This window comes from Pezoporus flaviventris, unplaced genomic scaffold (genome assembly GCF_033815535.1).
Source record: "Pezoporus flaviventris isolate CSIRO_AGI_PZ_B2104156 unplaced genomic scaffold, CSIRO_AGI_Pfla_v1 ptg000026l, whole genome shotgun sequence".
Taxonomy (NCBI): Eukaryota; Metazoa; Chordata; class Aves; order Psittaciformes; family Psittacidae; genus Pezoporus; species Pezoporus flaviventris.
Window position 1 is genome coordinate 2,228,569 of NW_026892574.1, and position 21,732 is coordinate 2,250,300.

The window sequence follows — 21,732 nt, forward strand, 5'->3', positions numbered from 1 at the left end:
CGGGTGACACAGCTACACCAGCTCCTAAGCCACACTGTGGAAGTCTAGGATGGGTTAGCAGATACCTTTTTCAGGCAACCATCCCCGCCTGCCTACATGCACTTTTAGCTACTCATAGAATCACAGAACAGTCAGGGTTGGAAAGGACCTTAAGATCACCCAGTTCCAACCCCCCTGCCACAGGCAGGGACACCTCACACTAAACCATCTCACCCAAGGCCTCGTCCAACCTCAGATGTTGTCTTAATGTTAAACAGGGCTGGAAACCGTAAAAGATTTGCATATGAGGGATTAGTAAAGAAAAACACACATGCAGGCTCCATAGCGCTCTTGCAAAAAGGAAGGAAGAAATCAAGACTGCCTCCTGTGACCGCAACCACTTACAAACCAATTCATTGCACAGACCTTTCTCTCGAAAGTAATTGTGGAAAGCTCTGAGAAACCTCTGTGAAACGAACCAACCAGCTAACCCATAAAGCTCAGGATGAGGGACCGCGCGCTTTCAAGGAAAACCCTTCAGTTAAATCCCTTTACATAGAAACAAAGGACGACACCAGAATTAAACAACAGGGTGGTGCTGAGGAACGAGAGTGAAGAGAATCTTTCACCTTAACATTGCACTTAAATGAACAGAAATCCACACCCAGATCATTGCAGCTCCAGCAGATTTTACCTTGGGCAAAAGAGCCGGAGGGTATGAGATGTGTGGTGACAGGAGAGAAGGAGGATTTCTTGGTTTGGGTTTGTTGGGGTTCATGTTTTAAAGGGAAAAATTAAAAAGAGGTGAAGGGTCAGAGAAGAAACTTCACATCACCCACGAGCTCCCTGCTGGAGTGTGAAAGATTATCCATCAGAAAAAGGTGCCTGGAAATGAACAATTCTGGTAGCACCGCAGCTGGGATATTAATGGGAGAATAACTGGAAGAATCCTGTCATATGCATCTGATGAATTACTGAACATTTTGTTCACCTTAAAACGTGAGCAGTTTACCAACAACCCAAGGGGACACTGTACCTTTGCCCTGGATTAATAATCTGATCTAAAGGGGCAGATTTAATGTTTGAAACAGCTGTGGACTTCCAAGAATTTCAAGTTTAATCGCAGCTGTGTTCTTGCTGCAGTAAGATCTGAAAGGAAACCTTGACTGCTCAAACTATGTAACAAGAGGGGATTACCCTTGCTTATCCTAATATAGGATTTGATGATATGCATTAATGTATTAAAATAAATCTGAACAGTTGGGCTTTACAAAAGATGCTTAGAAAGAGAACTCGGGTCTGACTCAAGCACAGGGCATCCCCCAGAACAGGCCTTATAAAAAAGATGGAAGCCAGGTTAGCTTACCCAGAAATATCAAGTATAACCCCCTAGGTACAAGAGGCAGAGAGATCTATTCAGGTTGGCTCAAATCCCATGCAGGTCCAAAGGACTCAATACAGATTCCCTTTGCATTCACTTAAACCATAAGCCACATTGTGAATGATGTGCTTATCTGGTAAACTCTCAATTGCTTTGCATATCAGACTATTCAAGTTGCCACAGGCTCCTCCTAAGTGTTACCTACAAGACTTACCAGTGATTAAAAAGACTACATCAGAAAGAATGAAGACCTAAGCTTTTGTTTTCCCTCAATTTTTTTATTTTAGAAATTAGGGTTTTTTCTACCTAGTGAAGATTAAGCTTAAATGAACACAAGCATCCTTAAGTTTTCAGGGAACACACAACCTCTAAAATACAGGAAAATTCATTTCTCCCCAAGAGTCTACCGTAGTCCCCACCTTAATAGTTCAGTTTGGTCTGATCTTGAAAGGGGATAGGTTCCCTCTGCTGAAGTGTGAGCAGAGAAGCACTCAAGTAATGATTCTCACCTCTTTGGTTGCTTAGGGAACTCCACTGCATCCTGCAGTACAATCTGGCTGCTTGTGTCTATCATCCTTGCACTGACTGCAACATTCCTTGCCTCTGGGGCACAGCCAAGCTCCACACCAGCATGGAAAAATACCCCATGGAGCTACCAGATTTCCAGCTCCATTGTGGACTTGCCATTCTTGGGGAAAATTCAAAACTTGTTTGGACCACGCTCCGAGTAATCTGTTTGGAGCTTGCCCTGTTGTGAGCTTGACTGCTGGACCTCCAGAAGTCTCTTCCAACATAACTTCTTCTATGTGTTTTCCTAAGGAGCATCAGTTTTAAGCAACATCATCTGGCACATATGTATCAAAACTGTTTCCTCCCTTCTTATTCCCAGTGGATACAGAACAGTCTTAAAGTCCATAAAGTTCATAATACTAAGGACTTGACTTTACAGGGGAGACTAAACTTGTTGGGCATGATAATAACTCTATGACAGAATTCTTCCATTTGACCAAGCAAGGAAAACAACCTTCAGACTTTGTTACCTTCACTGTCCTTTGATGACATACAAGACTTCACAAGTTAGGCTGAAACCTGCCAACTTGGATGACAGCTTGGAAAGCAAAGCCCTAATATCTGACAAAGAAGCGAAAGTACTTGAAATATAACCTCCTTAAATTGTATTCAGAAGCTGCAGATCCTCAGTTTCCATGACTGAGCTCTGTTTCTGGACCAGTAAAAACTTGCTATAGTAGAATAAACTATTTTCTTCTTTCACCTTGCTGCATATTTCATACTTTACAATACACTCTAGGAGCACAGCATGTGCTGCTGAACTGCCATATGGTATCTTGTAAACACAAAATAAACTCAAAAAGACAAGGCCAAAAGAAAACTGTCAAATTACACTTTATTTGTATTGACAAGATCAGCAAAAGAAAGACTTTGTGTTCAGAGATACAAATTCATTATTTGCTGACAAAATGCTTGTACACCCATGTTGGGTATTTCCACTTTCAAGACAATACTAACTGGATCTTTCAAACAGGTAATTCCTCTTTATCCTAGGATAAGGAAAAAGAACTCCAATGAAAATGCCATATGAAAATCTGTTACCTGCTTTTGGCTCAAATTTTCCTAAGTTCACGATTGGCAGCAAATAATCACATTTGGCCTCAAAGAAAAACATATGTAAAACTGTAAGATCATTAAATAATAAGCATTAGAGCAGAATACCCAAAATACTTCTCATACAAAGAACATTGCACTTGAACATACACAAGCTTTTACCTTTATTTACACAGTAGAATTTGTATAGAACAGCAAGACTGATATATACAGAAAAACAGCGGAAACCTTAACAGCCCTAGACAGCATATCTAGTGTTGACTCCTTAATTTTTCCATACAGTTTCCCAGGATGTGTCATGATTATTTTTTCCATTATATACTATTGCATAAAAAATAGACTTTATAAGAAGTTCAGTCCCCAGTTAACATGTCAGAATATTTCTATGTACTATTAAATGTTCACTGCACTAGGGAGCAAGGGAGTCCAGGTCACCTCCTGATTAAAATACAGAACTTAATGGGCGCTACTTAAACACTGTGCTTTAGCTCAAAATCATTTACCTGTGCAATAACTAGCCAGTGAGTTCCAAAGGCAATTCCCTACCACACAGGATCTCCCACTGTCTTGCAAGCAATGAAATTAATTTCTCCCTGCTTTCTGCACTTGGGATAAAGATGCACCACTGGATCTCTCTGCTCCTGCTGCCTTCTTGTTTAGCGTTTCCCTTGGGGACACTATGAGTTTCTCCAAAGTGATCCAGTGTTAAATTCTGCATCAGATCCTGATTCTGCACATCATCAAACACAAACGTAAGGGCCTGTGGGTACGTCTGATAACCCATAAGCACCCTATCTAAATCCCGGATTCGTCTTCCATCTGCAAGTTGATACTTATCTCTCTTTGGCGGTTCCTTAGCAAATTCAGGCAGTGGGTAACTGATATAATCTTCATCAAAGAGAAACAGATCAGAGCTGGTTAATATAAGTGTTTTAGGTTGAAGCGAACTAGTGTTTTGGGCAGATCCTTCAGCATGATTTACTTGAAATGCCAACACATACAGAAGAATGTTGAGAGACTGAAGATTAGTCAAACCATCCATCTTCTCTGCCACTAGAAAAGCAAGGTCCCCAATTTCCTCTTCATTTGGATAAATAAATTTTACTCTGCTAGAGTGAATCAGTTCATAATTCTCCATTTTTCCTGCAAGAAACATACATTTTTGCATTTAGCACTCTAAAATAGTTTCTTAATATATTAGCATCTGCACCTAACCTTTGACAGCTGGCTGCAGCTGGAAGAATTCAAGGTTTGGATCTATTCATACAGTTACTTATATATAATATTGGAATAATTGTATTTGGATTGCAGATCCTTACTGGAGTCTTCTCTTGCATTACCAACATACTTTTCTGCAAATTTCTAGCCACAAAACTAGTTCAGGGAGTTGGCAGAAGAGGTTCCAAATAAATACAGCTGGATTCCCAGAGACGATCCACCTCCCCACCATCTGACCTCCTCTGCCTCCTTCCCACTCTCCAGTTCTGAAAACACTGAAAGCATTATCAGATCACAGAACACAAACAAAATCCCTGCTTCTTTTAAGCAGAGAGGAAAGGCAGAAATTGAAACAAAAAAAGGAAAATTATTCTGATTTTCATGCATTCTGGAAGGGCAGAAGGTGACACAGCCCCTTACTCCCTGAAAGTGGTGAAACACAACACAGCAAAGCTTTAAGGAAGCATGCCAGCTTTTTTTCACAGAAACTGGTCTAATAAAAGATGCCTTCCCATTAAACCTTGCACCTTCTGGGCTTACAGATTCTCAGCACAGTAACAGTTAACAGTCATTCTTCAGGAAAATGCCATTTTATTTCATGCCTTCAACTAGATTCAGGATTCTAAGCAAACAGTTTCACCTGATAGTGGAATTAAACCTAACACCTTAAAAAAAAAAGCCTAGTTTTCACCTCATTCTCACAGAATGACAGGATTCTTTTATTTGACCAAACAAAGAAAAACAGCCTTCAGTCTTCGTTACCTTCACTGTTCTCTGATGACTTTACAGGTTAGGCTGAAACTTGCAGTAGAGCTACACTAATGTACACCCCAAAATACTGTATTGGAAGTGCTGCTTCTGCTGGACTCAAGAAGCCATTGCTAACTTCATATGTGCAAGACTTTGTATGTAACAATTCTCTTTAGATAAGGAACATGTAAGAATTAAAGTCAGAGAGTCTGGTTAAAGTACGAAATGGGAAACAACTGATGCACAAATTTCCCTCAAGAGTTTTTCATAATGCCCCAAGTATGATGCCTAAGTAACTCGTGACATCTTGAAAAGACTACCTACCCGTGTTTTTACTCCCAAATTCGGAGTAGAAGTCTTTATCTACTGGTTCAGGCGAAGGTGTGCGTGCAAGTAAGGACAGAACTGCCATAAGCTGCTGTATGAAGGTGTGAGTGTTGTAACTGTCTCTTGTCAGGCAGGTAACTATATGATCTGCAGAATGTCCTGAAGAAAAGACAGAATGTAAATCACTCACAGATCTGTAAACGGCATTATCATTTCTTCAACCAACATGCAACTGCCAACACAAAAGTATTATTGCTCCTGAAAATACGCATTGTCCTGAAAGCTTTCAAATCTTTGGAAAATAGAATCCTTACAAATCCCTCAAAAAAAAGAAAGAAAATATTTTAAATCCTGAGAAATTATAATGTACACTTAGGATTTAACTGTTCAACTACTGCTGTAGGGATTCAATTTATCTTACAGAAAAAAACTGCCCTCAGTTTTCTTTGTTACATATAAAGTCACTTCAAAGAATTTCCACAAGGGAGATTTCACCCCAAAACTCTCAATGCAATCAGAAGACATTTTAGAACACAGCAGTGTATGGCTCACATGCATCTGGGCATCAGCCCAGAAACTTCACCCATGTTATTTACATTAAATTTGAAGTTGACATCATTACCTTCTGTAAGCTTTAAGGCCTCACTTGCAATAAATAAATAAATAAATAACTCTATCAAGTACACATTTTGCAACCCGGGCAGTACCCTGATTTCACTCCTTATTGCAAGCCAAACCTCAAAACAACAAGAAAGTCTTTAGGTTTCCCTTCTGATGCATCACTAAGTGAATTTTTAAGATCATTTGTGGGACTAATTAATTCTTTGATATTAAACTTCCCATTAAGATGTTGCAAGACAGTATATCAGCTACTGGCACAGCACCAGTGTTACATTAACTTGATTTCTTTAAAGAAAAATAAAAGCTACTCTTCACTCATAAAGACAGGAATGCATCTAAGATAAGACTAAACAGACCAAACAGAACTGGAAAAATTTAAAGTACAACATGTACTCACCAGTAATTCGGAAGTATTGGTCAAACAGGCCAACATTCACTGACTGCAAGTCATTAAGTTTCAGCACAAAGCAGCAAGAGAGGTGGAAAGAACTATTTTCACAATCTGAATCTTCTTTGTTCCAAAAATCTGTTGATAAAGGATATATGATAAAAAGTCAAAAGAAAAAATTTTCTTCCTTTCCATAAGCATAATTTTTTATATTAAAATCTTATACCTGTATCATACTCAAAGGAAGAAATTTGGAAGAAAGTGGGAACAGCAACTAATTTCTCAAGCAACCAATACAACTAAATCTCGAAGTATGTGTCACATCACATTTAAATCAGCAGGCGAATTAACAAACCACTTCCACTAAGTGAATGCACACCACGAGTTTCATTACCCTTCACTTACCATTTTGGTTATGAAAAGGTCCTTAGCTGCCTAGGTGTTGCTAGGGACTACAAAATTAAATCTGAGAAAGGCATGGAAACAACAGCCCATGGAAAGGTTTATTTTGAGAAGAAGCCATGAGTGAAAACCCTGGTTTTTGAACCTAAAAGCCTTATGCAAGTATTCTACACACAGCAAACTGTGCCATTCCCTCCCTCAAACAGGAGGGCCAAGTAAGAATATTGACCAAACCTGGTACTGAAACTGAAGACAAACACACAGTAAGGGATTAATTTGGTAATCTTACTAAAGGGTCCAAATAGTTTCTTACCTGACTGGCACTCATCAGCGTGAATGAAAGAGTCATCCAAGAGAAAGTAAACAGCTTTTGTTGAGAGAAGCACACAAGCCATCACTTCCACATTGGGAGTCTTGTAAAACAGGACTGAAGACCACATGAGATGTCTCAACTCTTCATTCTCCACCTAAGATATAAACTGTATTTTATAAGTTATCTGCATACTTTGATATTTCAGATAGTTTCATCATCCTAGAAGCAACTTTAGACTACTGGAAAAACAGTTTCAGAATCTGAAGCATCTGAACACGCTGTAGTCAAGCATCCGTCTACTTGAAACCTGTTGTGCTTGGACCACAACAGAAAAATAATTCTGATATAATTGTTCTTTGTTTTCTGTTGAAAACTAGAAACCAAACATGTAGTGTACAAAACTTTCTAGAACAGATGCTACAGATGAAATTTTCATCAACAGCTAAGCAGTTCCTCCCAAGCCTCAACAAGTCTATTGAGCCTTCAGATGCTATTGAGGGGCTGGATTCAAAGATCCTTAAGAGAGGACCAGAAGCACAGCTTGCCACTACAGCTGCTGTTCCAATTAGGCACCTTCCCAGCTTGATGAGCCTATTGTGAATTCTCAGATGAGTCATCTGCTTGCTTTATCAACTTCTGGTGTAAAAAGAGAAGCACAACTTAACTTGTGCTTACTCATATTTGGAAGTGATGGTAATTGAATAAAAAGTATTTATCAATAAGCTTTTCAACTGACTTTTCTACTCGGTCCACAATGATTTATCACTCAAAGCCACAGGAATTTTAGGCAAGATTTGTACTTTTAAATTTGATGTTCCCCACACAGATTATAAATCTTTCTCAGAAACTAAGTTTATTTGCTCATGTTTCTGGAGTACCTACAGCCATGCATGTGTTATATTCAAGCACCCATATTAAACAAAGGAATCAGAGCCCTTATTGATTTAGCCAGATACCATCACAAAACAATTCCGCTCCAGTTTTCTTTCCTGTTGCCACTTTAAAGAAAAAAAGAGGGACATTCTTGGAATAATTATATCAAGACATACAATAACACACTCTCCTATTCTGCATCAAGGTTCCTGAAGGCAAAATACGCTAAAAATGGAATAGCAGGCAGCCTTTTGATCAAAAAGCTTCCAGGTTTAGTAGAGCCTAAGTATTTCTTTTAAGTCTCATCAGGAAAGTTTTTTACAACGCTGTCTAGTACTGACAGGCCACAAGGCATCTTTTTATACATCTGGGCTAGGCACAATACCTCTGCAATATTGCTGTGGAAAAACTCGACTAGGGCATTGCCTTTCAGCCCAGCCACATATTGCAGAGACACAGAAACATGAAGGTGAACAGGAATCTGGTTATCTTCTGTTATCTTCTGCATAAGAAATTCAGATGGATATAAAGATGACAGCGTCAGATGAGGCTTGCAAAAGCTAGAAGAGATCCAGAAAACACATCATCAAAATTTAAGGAAATACATAGCTCTTCTCCTACAAGAATACTTTATATTTTGTTCAGGAATTAGAAACAGGCAACTTCTACACTTAACAGTTCACTTCAAAATCATTTAAAGTAAACTGAGCATAGCTGTCAATCTGCCATGACCTCAGTCTGCAAGCACATGAAATAGGAAGTCTCCTTCTGTAAGACATATTTTATGTTGGTACAGTCCATTCATACATACTATAGATCAGCAGAATGAAAGAGTACTTCATCAGTACTACAGGCCAAAATCAATTAAGATGACAACTGTAAACACACTGGCTAGGCCACATTAACTTCAGCACTGTGCAACAGGCCTTTTAAGGGCATTGTTACCTTGCTGACTGACCGTGTCTGTTTGCCTCCACAACATGGTTTCTTACAGCATCTGATTTGCTTGAAGCTTTGAAAATAATAATAGTCTTAACATCCTGCAGGAGTGTCCTTAAAAGACTGTAGATTCTTAGGAAGTGGAATTTCTCATGAGGTAGAACGAACACTGCTGTAACAAATCTGTATCCAACAAGCAACTCCAGTACATGCCCATCCAAAAATGAACCCTTCTGCTGGCTGGAACCATGAGTCGGATGCAACACGAGTGATGCTAACGGAATCCTATTCAACTTAAATGCACTTCCTAACTCTTCTGTGCCTATCCATTTACCTGGCAGTAAACTGAAATCCACCTTTAGTATATACAAATGCTGGGGTGTTAGAAATATCCAACATGGATGGACCACACAGGGGCCGTGGTCAGAAGATTTATACACTGAAGAATAAAGTGCAGAACACAAAACATTTTTTGACCATTCTTTGTTATTGCCAGCTGACCCCGGTTGATGCAAGATTTTCTGAATATTGGTCTTATTCCCATAAACAAGGTATGTTGGGAAATGACCTTTTATTTCAACATCTTCTGTTGAAATGCAATTCAATTCCATAAGCTGAGACAGAAACTCTTGCAGGTTTGCTTTACCACAGTACAACGTGGAGCTTGGTAACACTGGTGTGTAGTGTTGAGAGCAACGTGTGTGTAAACAGGAATAAAAATCTTGAAGATTCTGGGAGTCTGAAACAATGAACAAGTAGTTGTCACTGTTTTTCAGCTTCAGTGTTAAACAGATTTCTGGCAGAAGAAAGCCAAATTCTGTTAGATCCGTATACGGAAAGCACAGTGTTAATTTCAAGGCAGAAGGAATGTGCTGGCAATTTCCTCTCAATTCCTGATGAGGGATCTCAAACACAGCTAGCATATCATCAGTCAAAACCAAACAGGAAGCAAACTGCCTGAGTCCTTTATGAATGTGAATAGAAAAACTCCAGAGAATCTTGACTATGTCAACATGCTCCACTGCTACGTTGTCAGATGACAGAGTGTCTGAATTAGTGCTGAACTCAAATGTCTCATCTCCTTCATGAAGTCCCATTTCGAAATATCCATCTTCTTTGTCTGTGGTTCCAGAATCACACGGAGGGCTTCCTTTATTCTCTGTAAAGGAAGGAGGTGATCTCTGCACAGTCTGCACTATCAAGGCAGAAAGGTGCTGGATAAAATCTTCATTTGTGGCAGTATATGACATACAATTAAAAGGCAAGATGATGGTGTTGCAGGGGTCAGGCACCGCACAGTGTTCTTCCTCTGAATGATCCAAACTTCAAAAGAGATAAGCCACAGTAAGTCAAGCTGGAGTTTAATAACAGTCATAGCTACCTATGATTTATGGTGCTGCTTTTCAGAACTTTGAGGTTCACTCTTGTTACTACAGTTAAATCGGTGTACATCTTTGTACTGCACACAACCATTTATTTTAAAGGCTGGTAGCATGCAACTCTATAAACAGCAAAACCCCAAAAGTTTAGTTCACCTTCCATTTCCCATCCCCAGAAATCGTATCTTTATGAGTTAAAGGACTGTACAATACAAGTATTGCTGGTTTTTAAACTACCAACTGCATCACAGGGTTCAACAGTTAAGAACACTTTACTCCAGGAAAATTATTTTGAAGAAACCCAAACAGGGGCAGCATACAATAAGAGAGACTGTTCTGCCTTAAAGGCCGGGTTTAAAAATGCAGCATCCACTGTTACTACCCAAAAGCTAACAAGGATTTAAACCAGAACTTGTGTATCTAGCTTACCATATATTATGACCACTTCCATACTCTTTGCTTGAATCAAGTGAAGAGGCAGGTGCCTAAGGAAAAGAAGAAATCATCTGGAAGCTATCAGGTACTTACAGCAGCTGTCAGATTTCAGCATACATGAAAAGTAAAGTTAATGATGGCTCCAGCTTTTTAAAGCCAGCCAACTCACTGCAAAGTCCTACTGCTGTATCCACAGACAGCTATCCTTTGACCCTGAAACACTGTTTACTTCAGATACAGCATTCAATTAAAGCAGAATGAACTCTGCTACTGACTTGAGAACAGATCCCATCTGCAACTCATAAACATTTTAGCACACCCAGTTTTTACTGAAGTAATGCAAAGTGAGGTAAAAAGGTAAAGGAACTTGACAAAGACCAGCAACACTGGTAGCAAAGGAAGAGATTCCCAAGTCTTGCTGTCTCATTCCTTGAAGCCACACGTATGAAGAGTGCTTCCAATACAACAAATGAAATCACAATGCAGAAGTTGTCAGATAGCAAAAGTCTGACGACAACAAATTGTTACCAATTGACAGGGAAAAGGTTCTTCCACTCTACTAGCAAGAGAATCATCTTCCAAAAACTGATATAGTAAGATACAAGTAAGTCTTGCACTCGGTACCCGAGTGGATATTAAATGATGTGATACCAATACTGGGTAAGCAACTCAATGTCATGACATCATGACAGCAATTCACCCCAACTCTGGTAAATTTGGATTATGCATTTAATTTACAAGATGGACTTGACTCAAATTTGTGGTTACCTTCTCCATTCTAGTAGCTCTGAGAATCAAAACCCCAACTTTGCTATGGATTACTATGATAGCAAGTTTAACATCAGAAATAAGCTTGCAAAAACACTCAAAAATACCATAAAATAACAGAAGTATGGCAATTACCTGATTTTTACACTTGGAGTCTGCTATTTCAAAGCATCTCTGGGGAACTGTATGGTCTGTAGGAGTCGAACCACTGGACTGCAAAGAACTGCTGGCTAGGACTGTTTCTTCACAAATCATTTCTAGAACAAATATAAAGAGCTCTTAAAATCACTGAAGTAAAACCAAAATGAATGTCTAATACTATCTGGCAAACAAGTGGAATTAAAATTATATAATCAAGATGGGATCATAAACCATTAAAGCTAAAGGATATCTTCAAATAACAGCCAGGATAAAATAATATCAGACAGAATTTCAGTCCAATTACAGGAGCAAATTTAACTGCACTAAAAGTTGCATTAAAGACTGGTAAAGTTTGTTTTTCCAAGCTAACAATTCAAATCTCAACATCTGGTGCAAGAGCTCTTCCGGACAGAACTCATCAGCTTTGTTAATACTAACCTTTTTACCAAAACACTGCCAGGCTGGAAAAAACACAGCAGAGCACTTTGTGTAAACTTCGTAGCATTGTCTCAAATTTCTATACACTTAAGTGAACAAAAGTCTGTGCAAAACCTTCCACAAGATCTGGTCCCCAAAATGCCACTCAAGACAATTATCTCACCTTATTCTGAACATTTTTGCAAGGTTCAAAGCCAAATCATCAGTAAAAGCTTAGAAGTGCATATAAAGCAACATTCTCAGACATTTGACTTTTTACCTGTGATATCCACAGGCAATACAATTCAGCATTACCACTGAGCCAGCCAGCTCAACTGTATAAACGTGCAAATAGAACAGCAGAATTACAGTGTGGATGTTTCTGGCTTGAGCAGAAAAAACTCCTGTATCTGTCTTTTTGGATTGATGTTAGTTTAGCAGATCACATCAAACCATCTCTTAGAGGAAACACGAGAGGTATTTATTACTTGAACAAAACACTGTGTTAGCAAAAAGGAAACTCAAATTGACAGGAAAAACATAACATGACAGCATTATTTTGGGGTTTCTGTTTCCTATATAAATATTTAATCTTTCTCCATAAGCTGTTTGCCAGTGACATTTCATTTGAATAATACGTTATGGAAACAGATGGTGTCTAGAAAAACTACACAGCAAATGCATAGAAATAGCATATCAGGAAATTAATCCCATTGTTCATGATTTAAGGCCTAACAGTGAAACCCATTGCTTAGCATATTTTGAGTTTTTAAATTGGATTTCTCAAAAGCGGCATTTTGCAAACAAACCTTGATAACTAGCTACGTAGCAAGTAGTCAATGTATATTGTTAAAGCTGAGAAACAGCCTGCCCTATTCCTCATTTTCCCACTATTCATACAAGCCATCCCCAAGATACCGGTAAAGTAACATTATGGAGAAGGGCAGCAATAAATAAACCTTGAATGTTACACCAGCCTTTGTATAAAACAGTACTCTGTACTTCAAAAGCAAGATCTAGATTTTCATTTTTCCTCCCAAGACTCATTTGCACCTAAATATTTACTGTAATAGAAACACTATTGACAAATGACTTTTAAAGTCACAGTGATTGCTAGCATTTTTACAGCTAGTCCTTTATAAAACTGCAGGTTGTCACATAGACAAACTGTCCCAATCCTGTACCTTAAACGCTTAATGCTTTAAAGCAAGCACTGACTTCATTTTGGAAAAATCTGGCATTTAACCTGCAGATGAAAAGAGATCTGGAATGGCAAATGAAGTATCTAATAACAATGAAATCTGTATCTAAGTTGCCTGTCCCTCAATCAAATGCTGTCAGAACAATTTAATTCTTGCAGAGTGAACCAAGAAACCTCTACTTATTTTACAGAAATCACAGCAATGGGCTTTTTCCAAAGATGAAGCTTCCCAAGCATCTCTTCCCCATCCACCAATCCACTGATTTATAGGGAAGAGTAAACTGTTACATCCCCAAATTACCAAGAATATAACCTCTGGTCTTTCAAATGGTTACAAAGTCTTCTCCCACTATTCATATCCTCCTGCATTTTAAGTTTTCAATAGGCAAAAGGAAGACATAAAAAGCATCTTTATCTCTTCTTCTCAGTCATAAATGAATATTCACTGAATAAGTCCATCTTACAGGCTCCTGCCAAAGACGAAGATAAACCATTCTTCTAAGTTGCTAAAGCAACAGGCACACTTATTTGAAGCATACCGTAAAAGTAATTTTTAGGTAAGGTTAAGCAGGTGCTGTAGAGCACAACAGATACAGTGAAATCACAGGCTCAGCCAGAAGAACACTAATCCCACAGCTGTCTTTTATTCATCTCCTTTTTCTATCTTCCTTGTGGTTTGACAGAAATACAGCTCTTGCAAAAAAGCAATAATGGAACACGGGCTGCTTGAGCTCACATTTTGAAAACAAAGAACAGGTAGAGGAGCAACATTTAAACATTGTCTATATATGCCCTGGTTTTCCACCAAGATATGTATCTAAACTAGGAACAGATATATAGTCCTCTGCTGGTGATTTCTGCAGGATGATGCAGTAAAAAAAAGCCCTGTACCCAAAAATTCCACTACAGTTAATTCACGCTACAGTGAACAACAGCTCAGTCAGTGCCAATTCACATACATACAGCCTGCACTCTTTAAGCCAATACTACCAGGTCTTTCTGCTTTGACCTAATAAGCCCTATATCCATATACATAATATTCATGTATATCAATGCAGCTTAGAAAAGCAGAACCAAGAGGCTCAGCCCAGCAGCACGATACATACATGATTACCTTGGCTGGAGCTGACAGGACGAGGCAGAGAGGGAGAGGAAGGACGAACAGTAAGAGAAGAACAGTTTGATTTGGAGCTGGCAGCAGTGAGCCTGGAGTCCTCACTGATCTAATAAAGAAAGTATGCAGCAATTAAAGAAAAAAACAACGAAGTACACAGGACACATTAGATCCTGAACTAAAATAGGTCTACACAAGCTTTCTCTATTTCAGTAAAAGCAAAGATAGAGCCAGCTTTTCTGAAGGAGAGGTGGTCACATCCTCTCAAGTGTCTGTTTTCACATTAAGTGAAATTCCTCGATGAATTTGTTTAAAGAAGTCATTCTGATCACTGACTAATCACTGTATTGACAAAACAAGCAGCTATTTTCACAACCCACAGCAAATGAAACCAGAATTTCTACACACTGTAGGGACAGAACACGTTCTGCCAGTAAGTTTATTACCAAAACAAGACTAATCAACTACATAGCACAGACATGAGAAAAGACAAAGAGGATTTAGAGGTCCAATTCTTTCTCACTGCTAAAAACTCAAAGTTTGGGGAAGTCATTTCAGCACTCTGCAACACAAGCAGTAAAATCACACCTCTGCAATACTTGTACTAGTAGTAAAATATGGCTGTTAGGGTCAACTGCATATTCATGGTGTACACCATTAAGTCATCTTGTATTTTCCTCCCACTTCCTTTCTCCCAAGCCAGTACAAAAATGAAGGTCAGAACTACTCAAATTACATTGAAAACTAAATAGGAAAAGAAGCAACCTTAAAAGTTCATACCACATTAAAGCACAAAAAGCATAAAAACTTTCATGCTAAGGAAAGTTTAATGAATTCTGCTTAGTTCTATTTTGTTGAAGGCTTTTTGTAAGCTGCTTTTGCACACAGCACACTCTACTCCTCCCACAGCACCAACTCACCTTTTTATCAGAGTTGCTCAGTTTGTATTTCACCTCCTTTGCTTTTTGAATAGCTTTTAGCACTTCCACAGTGTCTAGTTCCTTTTCTGTGGTAACAATGTTATCCAAACAGACCTAAAACACATGTTAAAGCATCTAAAACTATTGAAAACATTAAATTGCAGCTCTGACTTGCATTAAGCTATGAGAATTATATAATATTAAATTATGGTTGCGTAATGCAAACTTAGGTGCATTTTTAACCGTTATACAAAGCCAATCATCACATTGGAGCTCTTGAGTTTGCATTATAAATTCATGTTAGAAGTGCTTGGTAAGCTTAAGACCTTTCTAGCACAACTGTGTTTCACTATTAACACACTGCTACCCAATGAAGGCACAATAAAGTTCCATTTAGACCCAGAAGCATAGTCAATGTTAACACCATTTCATTCTCCAACAACCTTCTCCAACACACACCAAAAATTTGTCAGGTTTTTAGAAGATTCACAGTACTTTTCCCCACCAGGCTTGAAAAAGGATTTTGTTCACATGCCACATGGCTTACCTCTGAGGCCCTGTCCCCAAACTGAGCAAGTACTTTGGTCCGGTAATCGGGAATGATGCTCAACGGATTGCTGGATAAGACCACCTTCTCTAAGCATGGGAGGTTTCCTATATTTTTTACTTCATCAATCTGAAAGTTTTTTAGTAAAAGGATGAATACAGACTGGCTGAATGAAAATGAGCAGACAGACTAAGCATTTCATGCATAAATTACATATGATAACCAGAATTAAAAACACTGGAAACACTTCTATTTGCAGTATCATCCACTAGAAAAATTGCCTGTCATCTAAAGTACAATTTAATAGTGAAAAATCAGCAGTTACCTGTTCTATTTTGTTGTTGCTCAGATCCAGGTTGACTAATGAGTACAGTTTGTTAAGACCACACAGCCTTTCCAGCTGATTTCCTGCCAAATTCAGAGTTTTGATGTTTCCCAGTTTTGTGTGAACGCCTTCCAATGATGTTAGCTTGTTGTAGGATAAGTCCAGGTGAACAAGGTTGTAAAGGTGCTATAAAAGCACAGAAAATCCATGTCATGTTCAGTAATCCGTCCATGTTCAGTAAGCAATATCAAAGACACTGTATTGCAGCTTGCTCTTTTTGTGCAACAAGGGTTTTCATGCTGGACATTGCCTAGCATGAAAAACATGACATGAAATTTCTCATTTCACAGGTCCAAGCCTGTAGACAGGGAACCTCAACTGCATTTTTACCAACCCACAGATGTAGCTGGCACTGAAGGAATTCAGTTAAGAACTAAATGCTGTATGTCAATATAGACAAAGAAATTATAATATCCAGAGCAAGTAAGAAATGCATCAGGAAAAGTGTTATGAAGGATATTTGGGCTTAAATTATTCTCCATGGGAAGAGGAGCAACAAAATTCTGATGCAAGAAAATCTGTTCTAAGGTCTCAGAGAGTCTGGAGGAAAAAAATCACCTTCAAAAGCACCACTTACCTGTAAATTTTCTACCAGAGACACCCCGTTGTGACTCAAATCCAAGAATTCAATCTTCGGTATTAATTTCTATGGGAGGAAGAAAAAAATGCAGGCATTAAATGCATTTCATCTTATAAATCAGGCCATACTTTCTTCACTGTCAGCTGACTAACAACAGAAGAAAGGTATCTAATGCACAGTTGCTGCTGGCATTCCATGTGACCTAGAGCAACACAAGAGCCGAATATTGCTCTTAAGAAAACCAGGTTATACTGAAGAGCACGGTTAAGTTTTAATTTGAAACCTGTTTCTTTCTGAAGACATGCAAATGTCTTTCAGTTTCACCCTATTAACTATAGATCAAACATTAACAGGTGTTTCCATCTAAACAAGCATATGTTACACAAATCTGGATAAAGACAACAGTACCAAAAACCAGAATAAGTTGAATGATTCGTATCCATGTTTTGATTACACCAGTCAAGTGTTACACGGCCACACAAAACTCTTGAAAATGCACTTTAACCCAGAAAGCCTTTTATTTTTTGAGGACTCATGCCTTCAACTTGATGTTGGATTCTAACATCAGTGATTTTGGCTGTAACCTCACCAATGATTCACCTTGGAGTTAAAGCTAGACTCAGACCTGAAAAACCTAAAGTCACCATCACAGAAAATCCTGAACAAGAGAACTGCACTAGATGTCCATGATTTCTAGCTGAGCTACAAACATAGCTATTTTCTGCTTCACAAGAGTAGTTCAAGTAAAAAATCATGTTTGTATTTGACACATTCTTGTGACGAATGCTGTTTCTCTTTTCTTAACCGATTTGCAAAATGGAATTCTAAGGTATCAGCCAAATATTCCAAGTTTTGGTTTTACGCTCTTCATATCGTTTTGATGTCAAGAAGGCTTCCAGCAAGGCCATATTTTTAAATATGCAGAAGCTTCAGCCTTGGTAACACTTCAAAGTTGAGCTCAAGAGATGTTTTGTTCTTTTAAAAAACACCTCACTTCTGTAAGTGGCCTAAGGCCAATGAAAACAGTAAAAATGTTTCAAAAAGTCAGCACTGACAGAAGCGTTGCTTACAGAGTGCAGGATGACAAACTTCTCCTTTAGCAAAGAAAATATCAACGTAGTAAAGGAACAAATCTCCTAAGCATTAATTTGGGTGGGCAAATCAACATAAACCAAGTGCAACTGAAAACCTTCCTGAAAAAAGACACATATAAAGCAAATGCAAAAGCCCCGATACATAACGTACCACAGAAGATCGGTCACACTTTTTTTCCACAAATGAAAAAGTATTTCTTACCACTGAATCATCAATTTGTGAGATGCTATTGTGACTCATATCCAAGGTTGTCAAAGTTCTCCAAGTTGGGATAACTGCTGTCACTGGACAACTTGAAGTTTCACCCTCTGGCTCCCACTGATCAAACTCAGAGGCCTCAGGCACTAGGATTTCCTATTTAAGACAAGCATACTAAAATACTGTGCTTGTACCTTCAGTGAAAGCTAACAGATTTCGAGCCAATCCAAAGAATGTTATATACATAAGGAAGATTTCTAAGCTTTATCATTTTAAAGTTTTAAGTCTCAAAATACGAGCTGACTGGGTCAGAATTTAGATCTGCAGGGAGAGAGGTTCGAGACCAGCAGATGATCCACACTGGGGAAGGTGGAGGAACACTAGAGGGACTGTGAATTTTGTGCTATTGGATAGCCCTTGCCAAATCACAGCCCAGAAAAATAGTAAGACACATGCATTCAGTTCTGGATGTATATCAAAAACATACACTCCAATAAAGGCATCACAAATGTCCCCATGAAGAGACACTTGTGAACACTTCCCCCACTTAAAGCTGACACTCTGAAGAGTTAGCAAACTCTTTCACAGTTTTAAAAGCAGAACCTGCAACAATCAGGACAGAAAAGTACATGGACTCCAAATGGCCATTTCCATAATGTGCATGTTATTTTTGCATGTGCTTTGAACAATGACCAGAAGTAGGAACTTACTCTTACCTTCATGGACGTTGCCGAAAATCGAACGCTCATTGTGGCCAGCGCATGTTTAGATGAAGTCAGCCCTTTGATAAGCTTCCCCCCACAATGACTGATCTATTAAAAAAAAATAAACTATGTTACAAGGTCAGAAATGCTAGAACAGACAAATAAGAGACATGGAAGAGGCAGCTAAAAGCTTCAACAGATTCTCCACCAATGTGGAAAGTAGTTACAGCACAATCTTAAAATCTCCTGAGATGATCAGGTCAGAAATTCCAATATTTGGTAAAGCTGAAGCAAGAAATTAGACATGACTACAGAAAATTGAAAGTCAAACAGCTGCCTAAAAAACGCTTCTTCTCCATTGACTTTCTACCTGCCTCATGTATTCTTCAGTGTGAAACTACCCAGGCAGTTTAACAGGGGATAATATATTACTGTTTCCAAAAAGAGAGGTATGTCAAGCCATGGCTCTACCTGCAGACACTATTAGTTAGGTATCATGTTCTCCATCATAAATAAAAAGCATAAGAAGTGAGAATACTAATATAAGTATTTAATACACTAGTGAGCTAATTACACAAACCCAAGTTTAGAAGTAGAGTCTCTTTCCTGTAGCACCATTCGGACCACCACCACTAACGGTCTGTCCAGCAGCCAGGTCCTTTTCTAGGGATGGTCACACACATTGTACAACCACAACAACTGGCACATTTGCTGGTGTACCAGGGAAGCCACAGTAAACAGAAAGTTCCTGCCACCCTTGAAAAAATTCTTTCCAGATTACTACTGTTAATCTGTGGGCAGTGTTTATTACTAGATGAAAATGTCAGTCTGGTGCAGCCAATCCAACACGTATCATGAACACAGAATTACAAAGTCCTCAAGATGAAAAACCTTCCCTCCCCCACTAAGCAAAGCTACACCCAAAACTTATTTCAAAGACCTGTGAAACAGTATTTTTCTCACAAATCTAACGGTCCTTCTAAACACTGCACTCCCCAGTTCTAGCACCAAATCAAAGCACACAATTACCAATTATGAGAGACATGCAGACCTGGCATTTGCAGAGCATATGTAATATGAGCAGTATCTCAGTTGTACCTCTATTTGATGAAGTGATTTGAAAATTGACAGATCAAAAGGCAAGAGATGCTCCTGAATGTTACTGGTTCCAAAAGGTCCTCCTGTTCCACTGACCTAGTAGTCAATATTTAGGAACAGAGTTAGCACACACAATCCAACTCATCCACATTTCAGATAGTCTTACACGGGTAATGGCACAAATACAGTAGCCTGGAATGACAGCCAGAATTCCAGCTAATTTTTCATTATGGAATGATTCATAAAACTTGCAGATTAACTCTTCAGGGAAAAAAAATGACAGCTGCTCCAGCCAAGTGCACTGAACCTGAAGCACTGAACTTGAACTGCCACCTTGTGCTTATATTTTGTAGCACATGAAGCATGCAAAAAAAGATACCATAGACAAGACTGATCAAGGCTCCATGCTCAGCTCACCAAGCTAGAGCTGCATTCACTAAGGACAACCTCCTTGGAATATCTGGCTCCTCCAAGACAGAACTGTGTTCAATTTCAGTACAGTGGATGAAGTTCAAGATGTTGACAAAATAGGTTTGAAGAAAACATTAGGCACGGGTACACATCTAAAACATGCACCTAGTATTTCCATGTAGGCACTGGATTCTTGCCTCAGAGCATGTTGGCAGCACAGAATACACTTAGTTTCATTTGTATTTGCTGTAAACAGATTTTTGGGAGAAATATGTTAAGGTTTTTGTCTGCTCTTATATGTATCTTACAAGCTCTGAAGGTGCCCATTCAAAAGCATTCAGAAGGGCCAGAAATTCTGAAGATGGGTATCTTCCCAATACTGCTCTTCTCCAGCCAAAGAAACCTTTCTTCAGAGGATGACAAAGGCAACTTAAGATCCACTGGAATATGATTACAAGTGTGGTTCTGCTTTTTCAACTTCTTCAGTCCTCCAGTAAAGCTTCCCTCACTCCATTACTTTGTTTCCCCTTTGAGCACACCACACAACTAAAAGGAAGCTCTTCGTGTAATAAAGAGTTTAAAGAGTTTGAGCTGTAGCACAAAATGATAAAATAATTGTTTTGGAAAAGTCTTTCCCATTCACTTATTTGGTTAGAAAAAATTAAACTGACTCCAGAAAAAAATTGTCTATTCTGAGACCACTTTACATTTATTCTGAAATGGTATTTTAGCTAGAAATTCAGGGCCATCTCATCTACAAAACTGAGCTTATTAGTTTTGGGGGGTTTTAACTTTTAGATACAGTCAAAGGCAAGAAAGGGGACAAGGTTTATGCATACATGCATATATATATACATACACACTGGCCTACCCACAGTGTCCCCAAAGAATGCAGAGTTGAAGAGAATAATATTTATCTATCTCCCCACTCCTACTAGAACCCAGTAAGATTCTGTGGCTGCATTTCTACAGACAGCACTGCTGAAGAGACCATATCACACAAGAGAATCAACATCCTTATTAGAGAACTACATTGTACTGAAAGCTGGAAGAATAAACACTTAGCATTCACTTCTAAGTGCTTGCAGGTGTTTGCTATCAGTAAAATTCTTGTGCTAGACTCCAAAAGTATGCTAAGAATCACATCAGTCTGGTAGAAAACATCTCCAGTATTTGTGCAAGCATAGCTCACCTTTAAATACTTCAGTCTACAAGTGAAATCTAGAATATGACCTAGATCTGTTTTGGCATCCCCATTAGCACATGTAGGCTTCCCCTGGAGCAACTGTTGAGTGACAGCATATAACTGCAAGGGTCTGATGGTGAAGACTTCTCCAGCCATTAACAACTGCTCTCCTAAAAAACAGAATATGATGGTATCAAACAGTGTTGCAGTGGTTACAACAGAATAAAGAGTACACAGAATACCTAAGGTTAGAGGTTAAACGTCTGAATATTTGTCACATACTCTAAGCTCCCAATGGAGGGACCAAAGTCCTCATAACCTAGGTGTTCAAATGGGCAA

The 21,732-nt window shown here is 38.7% G+C and overlaps 2 protein-coding genes across 6 annotated transcripts in view; both read right to left on the reverse strand.

Moving 5' to 3' along the window:
* The window catches only part of STAB1 (stabilin 1), a 65,137-nt gene extending 62,532 nt beyond the window's left edge, over nucleotides 1–2,605 (reverse strand). Inside the window, exon 1 of the mRNA XM_061458376.1 lies at nucleotides 1,780–2,605. The gene's annotated coding sequence lies outside the window, so the exon portion shown is untranslated. The remainder of the gene's footprint in view (nucleotides 1–1,779) is intronic.
* A 143-nt stretch (nucleotides 2,606–2,748) lies between these two features.
* NISCH (nischarin) overlaps nucleotides 2,749–21,732 on the reverse strand; it is a 30,171-nt gene continuing 11,187 nt past the window's right edge. The window contains exons 5-21 of one of the 5 annotated variants that reach the window (XM_061458378.1): nucleotides 21,400–21,563; nucleotides 19,797–19,892; nucleotides 18,711–18,806; nucleotides 17,998–18,150; nucleotides 16,699–16,767; nucleotides 16,062–16,247; nucleotides 15,737–15,865; nucleotides 15,190–15,303; nucleotides 14,270–14,378; nucleotides 11,532–11,653; nucleotides 10,623–10,678; nucleotides 8,821–10,137; nucleotides 8,261–8,435; nucleotides 7,003–7,156; nucleotides 6,297–6,425; nucleotides 5,276–5,437; nucleotides 2,749–4,126 (exon numbers count right to left, since the gene is read on the reverse strand). In XM_061458378.1, coding sequence (XP_061314362.1) covers nucleotides 3,498–4,126; nucleotides 5,276–5,437; nucleotides 6,297–6,425; nucleotides 7,003–7,156; nucleotides 8,261–8,435; nucleotides 8,821–10,137; nucleotides 10,623–10,678; nucleotides 11,532–11,653; nucleotides 14,270–14,378; nucleotides 15,190–15,303; nucleotides 15,737–15,865; nucleotides 16,062–16,247; nucleotides 16,699–16,767; nucleotides 17,998–18,150; nucleotides 18,711–18,806; nucleotides 19,797–19,892; nucleotides 21,400–21,563 — 3,860 coding nt within the window. In that variant the 3' untranslated portion in view covers nucleotides 2,749–3,497. Of the gene's footprint in view, nucleotides 4,127–5,275; nucleotides 5,438–6,296; nucleotides 6,426–7,002; nucleotides 7,157–8,260; nucleotides 8,436–8,820; nucleotides 10,138–10,622; nucleotides 10,679–11,531; nucleotides 11,654–14,261; nucleotides 14,379–15,189; nucleotides 15,304–15,736; nucleotides 15,866–16,061; nucleotides 16,248–16,698; nucleotides 16,768–17,997; nucleotides 18,151–18,710; nucleotides 18,807–19,796; nucleotides 19,893–21,399; nucleotides 21,564–21,732 lie in introns of those variants that run through there. The other 4 variants (XM_061458379.1, XM_061458380.1, XM_061458381.1 and 1 more) reach the window with 4 other exon arrangements.